The 12,694-nt window shown below is 40.0% G+C and overlaps 1 protein-coding gene across 4 annotated transcripts in view; it reads right to left on the minus strand.

Moving 5' to 3' along the window:
* The window catches only part of sytl5 (synaptotagmin-like 5), a 189,243-nt gene that overhangs the window by 12,788 nt on the left and 163,761 nt on the right, over nt 1-12,694 (minus strand). For all 4 annotated transcript variants that reach the window (XM_043700827.2, XM_043700828.2, XM_043700824.2 and 1 more), the window contains 3 exons: nt 5,972-6,133; nt 3,143-3,251; nt 1,543-1,678 (listed from right to left, as the gene is read on the minus strand). In XM_043700827.2, the coding sequence (XP_043556762.1) occupies nt 1,543-1,678; nt 3,143-3,251; nt 5,972-6,133 (407 nt within the window). The remainder of the gene's footprint in view (nt 1-1,542; nt 1,679-3,142; nt 3,252-5,971; nt 6,134-12,694) is intronic.

Here is a 12,694-nt window from a genome sequence, read left to right on the forward strand (position 1 = left end):
CTTACAGATGCTGCCGGACTTGCTGAGAGTTTCCAGCATTTTCTCTTTTGGTTTCAGATTCCAGCATCCGCACTAATTTGCTTTTATCAGGTCCTGGGGACTTATCAGCCTTAATAGTCTCTCCAACACCATTTCCTGCCTAATATAAATTCCCTTCAGTTCAGGTCCTTCAGCCACTACTACATTTGGGAGATTGCCTGTGTCTTCCCCAGTGAAGACAGATTTAAAATACCAATTCAACTCTTCTGCCATTTCTTTGTTCCCCATAATAAATTCATCTGTTTCTGTCTTCAAGGGCCCAATTTTAGTCTTAACCATTTTTTTTCTTTTCACATAACTAAAAAAGCCTTTACTATCCTCATTTATATTTTTGGCCAGTTTACCTTTGTACCTTATTTTCCTTTGTGTATTTCCTTTATAGTCATCCTCTGTTGTTCTTTAAAAGTTTCCCAGTCCTCTGATTTCCCACTCATCTTTGCTATGTTATACTTTTTCCTTTTTGTCTTTATATGGTCCTTAACTTCCCTCGTCAGTCACAGCCACCCCTGCCTCCCCTTAGGATCTTTCTTCCTTTTTGAAATGAACTGATCCTGCACCTGCCATTTTTGTTCCACTGCCATCCCTGCTAGGGTATTGCACCATTGAACTTTGGCCAGCTCCTCCCTCATAGCTCAATAGTTCCCCTTATTCAACTGAAATATTGTCACTTCCGATTCTACCCTCTCCCTTTCAAACTGCAGATTAAAGCTTATTGTATTGTGGTCACTACCTCCTAATGGCTCCTTTACTTCGAGGTCCCTGATCATATTCGGTTCATTGCACAACACCAGATCCAGAATTGCTTTCTCCCTGGTAGGCTCCAGCACAAGCTGTTCTAAGAATCCATCTCAGGCACTCCACAAACTCCCTTTCTAGAGGTCCAGTACCATCCTGATTCTCCCAATCTACCTGAATGTTGAAATCCCCCATAACAACTGTAGTAATACCTTTGCGACACGCCAATTCAGCTCCTTATTCAACTTACACACTACATCCAGGCTACTGTTTGGGGGCCTGTAGTTAACTCCCATTAGGGTCTTTCTACCCTTACAATTTCTCAGTTCTATCCATACTGTCTCTACATCTCCTGATTCTAGGTCTCCCCGCGCAAGGGACTGAATATCATTCCTTACCAACAGGACCACCCCATCCCCTCTGCTCGTCAGTCTGTCCTTACGATAGCACGTGTAGCTTTGAATATTCATTTTCCAGGCCCTGTCCACTTGAAGCCACGTCTCAGTTATCCCCACAATGTCGTAACTGCCAATTTCCAAATGAGCCTCAAGCTCACCCACCTTATTTCTAATGCTTCGTGCATTCATATATAATATTTTTAATTTGTTACTCGCCTCACCCTTCCTATCAATCCCTATTTCACTTACGGCATGATCCTTTTTTGAGTTTTCTGCTCCATTGATGCCTACTTGTTCCTATTTTTAGATACAAATTCTTCAATGATGTGATGACTTAAGAGATGTAATATGCAATATTTCCTAAACTTACCCTTTTACAAAGGTATCTGAAACGCCTCCTGTTTTTACAGCTGTTAAATTTTTTGCTTCCTTAATGAGCACCTGCAGTACTCCACTATTAGATGTCTGGGCAGGGTCTTTCTTTCCTCGAATTAAATTTCTTTTAGCTGTGTGGAATGACAAAAGTGTTAATTCTTTTTAAGCTACTATTCAAGTAATTACTGCAGCAATAAAGTAGTCTGCTTGTAAACGGTAACACTTTACTGTTAAATGCTCTGAATTGCACTATATATTTCTTTGCAAACACAATATCTCCAAGTCATCAGAAAAAGAGAGATGATACATTATTCTCACACCTTTGAATTACTGTTGTCACACAATAAGTGTCATCACAGCAAAGTAAACATCTGCAGGGCAAACGTTGTTACTCTGATTTCAAATTGACTGGAGATTACATAATGACGTTTATGAATAGTCCCTGGCTGTCTGAGCATTCAGAATGTTTTGATTGGTTGTATATTATCTTGCTATCTTATCTAGAAAGATAGAAGTACACAAAAGAGCAGTAAAATGTCCTTACTGGAGGTTCTCTAATGAAATGTCTTGTGTATGTTTCAAGATTGGTATTAGCTGATGTTTTTATTCCAGTGTAGATGGGAGTTGTACATTGAGGATCCCATAGGATCCGCATAGCAGACTCTGAAAGAATTGTTTGGGAAATTGCACAATAGAATCTTCAATCTATGCCTGGAACCCTCTAACAGTCTCACTTTTAAGTAGAGAATTGAGGGTTCCAATTAAATTCTGTAAACGGCTATTCAGGAAAACTAAGACTGTAAACTACATAGTCTATCTCCTGAGCAACTATTCAATTGATCCCAAACTTACCTCACATGTCCCATTAGCATCTCCCCATGTATACTTGCACTCTGGGACCCAAAATACACCCCTCATCGGCCAAGCAGACCTGACAATTTACAAATTATTCTGTGTGTATTTGACAATTCTTTTTACAATTTAGATTTCTTAAGTCCTACATGCAATATTTTTCCTGGTTTTTCATTTTGCTTAACGTAGTTCTTGGCCTTGATAGTTGCCCAAACCACCCGCCATCTATAATTCTCTGAGAGCCAGCAATTTTTTTTTGCCCTGTTTGTGGGTTCTGTTCCGATTTGGTCAGAATTACCTTTGAATGTAGCCACAAACAATTCCTTAAGTCCTTGCTCTTACTCATAGATTTCTCAACCAACATTGGTAGGTAGTGAACACTTTATAACTTCGTTGTGGAATTTATTTTTGAGTTCAGTAGTACGAGCTAATCTTGCAATGCACAAAATCTTTGCCTTACCACAAGTTCTTGTTATAGCAGGTTTCATAGAGCCAGCTATGTATTCAATGGAAAACTGCTGGGATTTACTAAGATCAGATGAAAAGGGTCTTCAGTTTACACACAGGTAGTGGCTGTGGTGTAGGAATCACATACATGGGTTTCCGGAATTATAAAAACAACTTGAGAGCTCTGATAATCAAGTATATCCTCAGTACTTCTACGCACTCTCTATTTATGCGTTGACACCAATCAAAACTCAATACCCTGCCTAGAGCAGCGTTATGCATATAAAACCACTCACCTCTTCCATGTTCTCTTGGAACAGTTAATGTCTGACCAAATGGGACATAGCGCAAAGAAACTGTCAATTCTCCTTTATACTGTAGAACATTATCTACAGGGGCCTCCACCTACAAGCAAGCAAAGGACATAGGCCTCTGTAAAAATTAGATTAACATCCACCGGTAATCTAGATTTTGTGATGCTAGTTGAAGCAATGTAACATTTTGGATTATTTGACATATGCTTTTTTTAATGAAAATTATATTGTTTCTGAAAACTAATGGGTCTTTCAGAGAGCCCGTTTGTCATTGTACCAGAACCTCCCAAAATTTCATGTCAATTTATTTCAATTTAGCACTTCAGCAGTGTGCCTCAAGTATCAATGCTGGGCCCACTACTTTTTGTCATTTAAATAAATGATGATGATGTGAATATAGAAGGTGTGGTTAGTAAGCTCATGGATGACACCAACATTGGTGTGTAGTGGTCGGTGAAGAAAATTACCTTTGAGTACAATGGGACCTTAATCAGATGTACAAATGGACTGAGAAGAGGCAGATAGACTTTAATTTTGATAAATGTGAGGTGTTGCACTTTGAAGCAAAATAGGGCAGGACTTATACAGTTAAAGGTAGGGCCTGCCGAGTATTGCTGAACAGAGACCTAAGGATACAGGTGAATTGCTCCTTGAAAGTGGAATCGCGTGCAAACAGAGTGGTGAAGAAGGTGTTTTGTATGCTTGCCTTCAATGTTTGGAACAATGAGTACAGGAGTTGGGACATCATGTTGTAGCTGAACGGACGTTGGTGAGGCCACTTTTAGAATACTGCAAACAATTCTGGTCACCCTTCTACAGGAAGGATGTTGTTGCCAGAATTGGAGAATTTGAGCTATAGGAAAAGGCTGAACAGCCTGGGCCTTTTTTCCCTCGAATGTCAGAGACTGAGGGGTGACCTCAGAAGTTTACAAAAAATCATGAGCGATATGAATCGGATGAAGAGCCAAGGTCTTTTTCCTAGGCTGGGGCAGTCTACAACTAGAGGGCATAGCTTTAAGGTGAGAAGGAAAGATTTAAAAAGAAGGTGCAGGGTAACATTTTTACACAGAGGGAGGTGCAAATATGGAACGAGCTGCCAGAGGGTCATGGAGGAGGATGCACTCACAACGTTGAAAAGCATCTGGATGGGTGTATGAATAGGAAAGGGAGTAGAGAGATATGGACCTAATGCTGGCAAATGGAACGAGGTCAGATTGGGATTTCTGATTGGTGTGGATGAGTTGGACAGAAGGATCCGTTTCCGTGCTGTATGACTCTATTAGTGCAATTGTGAAAATAGCGCCTCAAGTAGCCATAGTTTGATATTTACCCTATAAATAAGTTACAGAACGATAAATTGACAGTTCTGTGAACTCCGTCTCACCCTTCCCCACCCATCTATGTTGGATTATATATTTCATGTATCTACAATGTGATCTGGAGGATAGCAGTAATAGATCCTTACATCCTCGAGTCAGTGTGCTGCTCACCATGTTACTGTAAGAAATCCCTGCTGTTTACTGTCTGCCTCACAATGGTTCAACATTTGTCAATGGGACAAGTAATGACAATTCTGGGTCATTGGTGGGGTGGTGGGGGGTGGGGGGGGGGGGCAGTGTTTCATCTCACAGAATCAAATTGCTTCTAATTTGTATTTAAATCACCATAGGTATTTCTCATAGGAGGTTGGAACAAAGGCAAATTACTGGGGGGAAGAGATCTAGTGTACAGAATAATATTACACTTGTCAGTATGAGACAATCCATTATGATCAAAATGAACTGTGTTCTGTTTCCTCATTGAGTTTGTGCTCCTTGAGGTAAAGGATACCAGACAAAATGTTTCAATGTTTTAATCAACTATGCGTAATTATTACTTTGCATTAATCACTATTTTAATCATGTTAATGATTGTTAATTTTAGAATGGTGATCGTTTGTTTCTGCTCAGTTATGTGGTATTATCTGTATTAACTAGGAGAAAGTGAGGACAGCAGATGCTGGAAATCAGAGTTGAACGGTGTGGTGCTGGAAAAGCACAGCCAGTAAGGCAGCATCCGAGGAGCAGGAGAATCAACATTTTGAGCATTTGCCGGATTCCTGATAAATTCTCCTGCTCCTCGAAAGTTGTCTGACTGGCTGTGTTTCTCCAGCACCACACTCTGACTAATTATGAAAAGTGTTAATCAGGGAATTCTGGAACTCTCAGCCTAAGTATATGCAAAACATATTGGATTCTCCAGAATATCTTACTCAACTAAAACTACATGAACATACTTGCAGACAGAAAAACACAGTTTCCATTTCAAATTAATGGTACATTGATGTTATTGGGCAATATATATACAGATATTCAGTTAAGATTAGAATTCTTCAATAATCCCTATGTAGGTGGGGTACTGGAGTGTTCTAATACTGTCTGAGTAGGAGTGTCTTATGAAGGACAGAAGTGAAGAATAAGGACAATCATTGTTATTCAAAATAATATAATCCTCAGTAAATCCTTTGAAGTTTTTTGCAGCTGAACACTTTGATTATTATTTCATGAATTCTTAATGAATATTGATTACGAGAGGAATTCCTATACAATTTAAACTGCAGAACCTTTATTGGTATTAAAATCTGTACTCTCCTATTGGGAGACTTGACAAAATGCATCATTGTGGTTGAGATGCAGGTGAGTGAGCAGATCCTAGAGCTTTAACAACTTACTTCTAAAACCTGCCTATTGGCCAGAGGCAATTATTCCTCCTGATTTTTCTTACAGTATAGAATGGTGACCTTTTCATGTAATCTTGTATTTCAAACCTCACCTTTGGCTGCAGCGGAAACCAATCCTCAATGTTATTTTCCAAATCCCATGAATCAAATGGTATCTCCACTTCACCCAGGAAACTGTTCCGTCCAAACCTGTCATAATGCCAGACTGACAGCTGTAGAGTTCTTGTCTCCAGTTGTGAGTGACTAATGACGTACTGCAAGAATAATTGTAAAAAATGACTTAATTTATAGCAAAAGCCTACTCTATGCATTTGTTTGGATAATATATTGCAAACGAATTTAGTAGCCATTAACACAAGACATAGGAGCTGGACTAGGCCTGTTCGTCCATTCAACAAGATCATGGTTAATCCCCAACTTCCAATTCATTTTGTGTCCCAATTTCAATACCTCTCCAATTAGCCCTTTAATGGCCATAGAGTCCAAGATTTCATAATCTCAGGCATGAATATAATCAATGACTGAATCATATTGAAATATTCATCTAATAATGTGTCTTCAAGCCTTATCACTAATGCTGTTTTTTTGCTACATAAAATTATGGAATGAATACAACACATATGAAAGCCATTTGACTAGTTTTGTTCTGTGTTGATTCTTAGAAGAGCAATTCACTTCGTTCTACTCTCTTTCCCTCTCCTTAGAGCCCTGCAAATTCTTCTTCTTTTTCACCTCATCAAACAACTCCCTCTTGAATGCCTCAGTAGATCCTGCTTCACCACATTGAGATTAGATTAGATTAGATTAGATTAGATTAGATTACTTAGTGTGGAAACAGGCCCTTCGGCCCAACAAGTCCACACCGCCCCGCCGAAGCGCAACCCACCCATATCCCTACATTTACCCCTTACCTAACACTACGGGCAATTTAGCATGGCCAATTCACCTGACCTGCACATCTTTGGACTGTGGGAGGAAACCGGAGCACCCGGAGGAAACCCACGCAGACACGGGGAGAACGTGCAAACTCCACACAGTCAGTCGCCTGAGGCGGGAATTGAACCCGGGTCTCTGGCGCTGTGAGGCAGCAGTGCTAGCCACTGTGCCACCGTGCCGCCCACATTCTTGGGGAGTTCATGTCAGATCCTGACCACTCACTTTGTCTCATGACACTATTCTATTTTTGTCATTTACCTTAAATCTATGCCTGCTGGTTCTTGATCATTTTAACAATGAAAACAGATTCTCCTTGTCTACTCTACCCATAACCCTCCTATCAAATCTCCCCCTCATTCCTCTCCTCTCCAAACAGGACAGCTCCAATTTCTCCAATCTGTCTACATAACTGATGTTATTCTTTCCTGGATGTATTGTTGATAACCTTTTGCACCCCCTCTTCAGTGGCTTCAAAAGAGTGGTGCTCAGAGCTGGATGCAATACTCTAGTTGAGTTTGAACTGCAGTTTTATACAAGTTTACATCACGTTTTTGTTTTTGTCCTCTATGCTCCAATTGATAAAGGCCAGGATGCCAAACATGTTATTAACCACTCTCAACTTGATCAGCCAACTTCAATGATTTATTCACAAGTATAGAATCAGTCATACATAAGCTAAGCTGGATATTTCAGCATTAAAGAAGAGGCTATCAAGTTCTGGAGTAAAGGGAATACATGTAAGACCCACATTAAAACAAAAATCTCCAACATAAAAAAATAAATTAATGCATTCCCTTGCAATTTTGCATTTGAAATTTTTATGCCTAATGGAGGAAAAACTAACTGTCCAGGATCAAAACATACTAGAATCACAATGTCTGCAGACTGTTAACTGGTCTTTCTCAAATAAAGACACACGTCCATTCTCTAATTTGAATTGCAGTCATCTTTTTAAATAACTCACTCATTTTATCAATCAGATCTTACAAATTGAACATGTCGCTACACTCTATCAAAAGAACACATTGCAGCAGATTTTAACACAGTTGGTGACATGGATCAACTACCAGAATAAGCACCCAGTTTTCATATTCAATTAAAGTCAGTGGGACTGCATAATAGTCTATCGGGTAATTGATCTGTGATGTGACGTTTTATAAGAACAGAAGAAATAGGTGCACAAGTAGATCATGAGACCTTCTCAACCTGTTCTGGCAATCAAAATGATCATGACTGTACTGCATTAACTCCCCCTGCCCATGATGGAGAATCCACAACCCTCTGGGTAGAGAATTTCAGAAGATTTTCAACCGTCTGAATGAAGGAATTTATCTATGTTTTGGTCCTAAATTATCAGCTGTGTATTTAAAGGCTCCACTTGTGTTCTAGATTCCCCATCCACGGGAAACAACTGCTCAGTGTCCATCTTGTTAAAGACCTTCAGAACCTTTTCAATAAGATCCTCTCTCTTTCTTCTAAATTAGTGTCTGGGGCAATTCACTTTATCTCTCATCTCAAATCATACTTCTCAACCTAGCAACCAAATTATTGAATCGTTTCTGTACCACCTCCCTGGACAAATGTACATTGCCCTTACAAATGAACACCAAAACTGTATGTGCTACTGGCCTGGTCTGACTGAAAATCTGTACAATTAACTCCCTTGTTTTTGTACACCGAACTCTTTGCAATAAAAACCAACACGTCATGTGCTTTCCTAATTGCTTGCTACTGAGTTGGAGACCCAAGTTGCTCTGAACATGAACATTTAAAACTTTCTCTGAAATATTGTTTTTCTATTCTGATTACCAACGTGAATAACCTTACAACTCTCCTGTGTACCTACTGGTCATCTTGCAAGCCTCTCATTTAGGGTCGAAAAGTGTAGTGCTGGAAAAGCGCAGCAGGCCAGGCAGCATCCGAGGAGCAGCAGAATCAACTTTTTGGGCATAAGGCCTTCACCAGGAATGATTCCTGAAGAAGTGCTTATGCCTGAAATGTTGATTCTCCTGCTCCTTGGATGCTACCTGGCTTGCTGTGCTTTTCTAGCACCACACTCTTGACTCTGACCACCAGCATCTGCAGTCCTCACTTTCTCCTCCCCTCTAATTTAACCTGTCTTTAGCTCTTCGAAACCTCTTTGTGTTGTCTTTGTAAGCTTGCATTCCTAATGATAAGGCTTTTCTGGTGCAGTGGTAGTGTCCTTAGCTCTGAGCCAGAAGATCCAGATTCTAATCTCAATTTCTCGGAGATGTATCATAACATTCAGTACAGGCTGATCATATCTACATTCTCAACAAGCTGTGAATCATCAGCAAACCAGGATACATACATTCATTACTTGAGATCTCTTCATTTATGTCATTAACATAGATTGTAAATGATTGGGGAATCAGCACTGATTACTGAAGCACTCCACTAGTCACAGCCTATTCCTTACACTTATTACACTTTATCCATGGTATGCAGTATAATGGCCTTTTACTGTGAGGACAGCCATAGAATACATGTCTGTAAAAATCTCAGTGATAATTTGTTTGGACTCTGTCTCTGGGAGACAATGTTTATTTGAAGTGGTGGCGTATTGGTAATGTCATTGCAGTAGCCATCCAGCAGCCCAGGCCAATGTTCTGAGGACATTGATTCCAATCCCACACATGCCAGAAGATGAAATTTGAATTCCATAAAATCTCAAATAGTTGACCTAATAATAACATGCTTGGAAGCATTCTGAACTGTTCATTCACAGGATGTGGGCATCACTGACTAGGCCAACATTTACTGTCCAACCTTAATTGCCCAGAGGCAGTTAAGAACCAATCACATTTCTCTGGGCCAGATCAGGTAAGGACAGTAGATTTCCTTCCCTAAAGATGCTAGTGAACCAGATAGTATTTACAACAATTGCCAGTGGTTACATGGTCATCATTAGGGCCAACTGTCTATTCCAGATTTTATTGAATTCAAATTTAGGTAGCTGAATTACCTTCTCTTTCACCATGACCTGCACACTTATTTTTGGTAAAGGCAGACTTATCCAATTTTCTTTTATCCAGTTCCCTGCAGAAATGCAGTTGGCATTGCTTCAGTTTAAGGTTCTCACTTGGGGCTCATTTATATCAGGGTGCACTTTTTTGTTTTCAGACTAACATGGAATTGAGTTGTATCATGATCACCTTCTCCCAGATGATCTTTTGCTATGAAATTATGAATTAATTCTATCTCATTATAACAATGTATTCTTCAATGAATGCTTAAGCTGTCATTTAAGTATTCAATAAATTTATCTCCCATTTTACCTTTGCCTATTTGATTTGGTTGTCTACTTGAAGGTTATTATGTTATTTTCACATTGCCTTTATGATAAGCTCCAATTACTGCTTATTGAATGCTCTGGCTAGTGGCATAACTACAGTAAATAGGCCTATAAACAACTCCCAACTGCATTTGCTGACCCTTCTTATTCCTAATTTCTATCGATATTGCTATGTGATCTTCCCAGCCAAGACACCTTTGTACCGCTGTCCATATGTCATCCTTTGTTATTAGACCATTAACCCCCTCAGGTGCCTTTTGTCTGTCTTTTCCGATGTTGTGGATCATCGATTTTTTCCCAACCTTGGCCTCGTAACTATGTCTTTATTACGATGATTATCTAAAGCCCATTTATCTCAAGTTCATCTATCTTCATAGAATCCCTACAGTATGGGAGTAGGCCATTTGGCCCATCACATCTACATCTTCCTTCCAAAAGAGAATCCCACCCAGACATGACAATCCCCTCTCCATGTCAGATGACATTTCTCCAGCTCAGCTTGATCTACCTTATCACTCAATGTGCCATCCTTCCCAGTTTCTACCCTAGAACAAACGCCATTGTGGCTCACTAAGCACCTTGTCAATTTCCTTTTCTACTCATCTTGCACACTAAACACATACTATCTTATGTATTCACTGTTTCACAGGAGCTGTCATAGAGCTTACAGCACTGAAACAGACCCTTCGGTCCAACTCATCCGCGATGACCTAAATTAATCTAGTCCCACTGACAGCATTTGGCCCATGTACCTGTACCTCTAAACCTTTCCTATTCATATGGCCATCCAGATGCCTATAATTGTACTGGCTTTCACCACTTCTTCTGGCAGCTCATTCCAGACACACCACCTTCTTCATGAAAAGGTTGCCCCTTAGGTCTCTTCTTAATTCTTTCCCCTGTCACGGTAAACCTGTGCCCTCTAGTTCTGAACTCCCCTACTCCAGGAAAAAGACCTTGGCTATTCACCCTATCCATGCCCCTCATGATTTTGTAAACCTCTATAAGGTTACTCTTCAACCTCTGACTTCAGCAAAAACAGCCCCAGCCGATTCAGCTTCTCCCTATAGTTCAAGCCCTCCAACACCAGCAACATCCTTGTAAATCTTTTCTGTACCATTTCAAGTTTAACAACATCTTTCCAATAGCAGGGAGACCCGAAGTGAATGCAGTATTCCAATAGTGGCCTAACCAAAGTCCTGTATTCCTGACACAATGCACTGCCGAATAAAGGCAAGCATATCAAAATGCTTTCTTCACTACTGTGTCTCTCAGTGACTTCACTTTCATAGGGCTGTCTGGGCTGCTGGATATTTCAATTGCAGATTATAGCAATAAGTGCCATGAAATACTTTTTCCTGACTATCCTGCACTATGAGGGCACAGTTGCAATTAAGATATACACCACATTTCTGATCGGAATGTCCTGGCAGAAATGTGGCGCTCTTTCACACCTGTAAAAAAAGGCAAGACAATCTTGCTGCTCCTCTGAAACTATGGCTTAAAGTTCTCAAGTATTAAAGTGAGGCTTTACACCATATAGCCAAATGCATCTAATATTTATTGACAATGATGTTATTATGACACTAACTTCCTAAATTTATGATTTTATAGGATATTTAAGGTAAAGTCCCATAATCCCAGAGGGCCAAATTACTACAATCTCATCAGATAAAGATGACTGGTGATGGTTTAACCTGAGGGTCCCCATGCCACAGGTGAGTGGAGAGGTTAGAAGGAGGAGTCCTACATGGTAACTTCAGCTGGTGCAGGAATTGACCCCACACTGTTGGCATCACTCTGCATCACAAACCAGCCATCCAGCCAACTGAGGACATCAGTTTCCAGTGTTATCCAAGCTCAGCTGATCTTATGCTCTCAAATTTGGATTTGGATCACTGAACTTCACTTTCAAAGCTTACTAAAATAAAGACATCTCAAAAATGTTATTTTATAGACTTTATTTTTGACTGTCCCTCAACTAGTCATTACAAAGAAAATACTTGTATCCAAGTTAATTCTCTGACAATCATGTAAACCTCTACCATTTCCGATTAAATGACAACGATCTGCTTTGATAGAATCAGAGTTTCAAGAACTCTTTCTAATACAGTAACAGCATTCAAACCAGATTAACATCAGACATAAATTAGCATCTGGACCCTGATGTTTATGAAGTTATAAATGCATTCATTTGAATTAAGAGTAGGTGTAGACCTCTAGGAACACCATCATCTGCAAGTTCCTCCAATCAACTCACCATCCTGTCTTGGAAATGTATTTCTATTATTTTACTGTCATTGGGTCAAAGTCCTGGAATCCCCTCCCTAGGGACATTGCGGGTCTACCTACAGCACATGGATGCAACAGTTCAAGAAGGCAGCTCATCATCACTTTCTCAAGAGCAACTAGGGTCAGGCAATAAATGCTGGCCCAGCCAGCAATGCTTATGGCGCATGACAGAATAAAACCCCTTGACCCTGCTCCAACATTTAATGAGCAAAGAGTCTTGGAGTCTGTTTAGGGGAGAATTGTGGATGTCTTCACTTTAGCATTCCCTTAG

This window comes from Chiloscyllium plagiosum, unplaced genomic scaffold (genome assembly GCF_037043375.1).
Source record: "Chiloscyllium plagiosum isolate Xiang-an unplaced genomic scaffold, Cpla_swu_hap1 HiC_scaffold_12, whole genome shotgun sequence".
Taxonomy (NCBI): Eukaryota; Metazoa; Chordata; class Chondrichthyes; order Orectolobiformes; family Hemiscylliidae; genus Chiloscyllium; species Chiloscyllium plagiosum.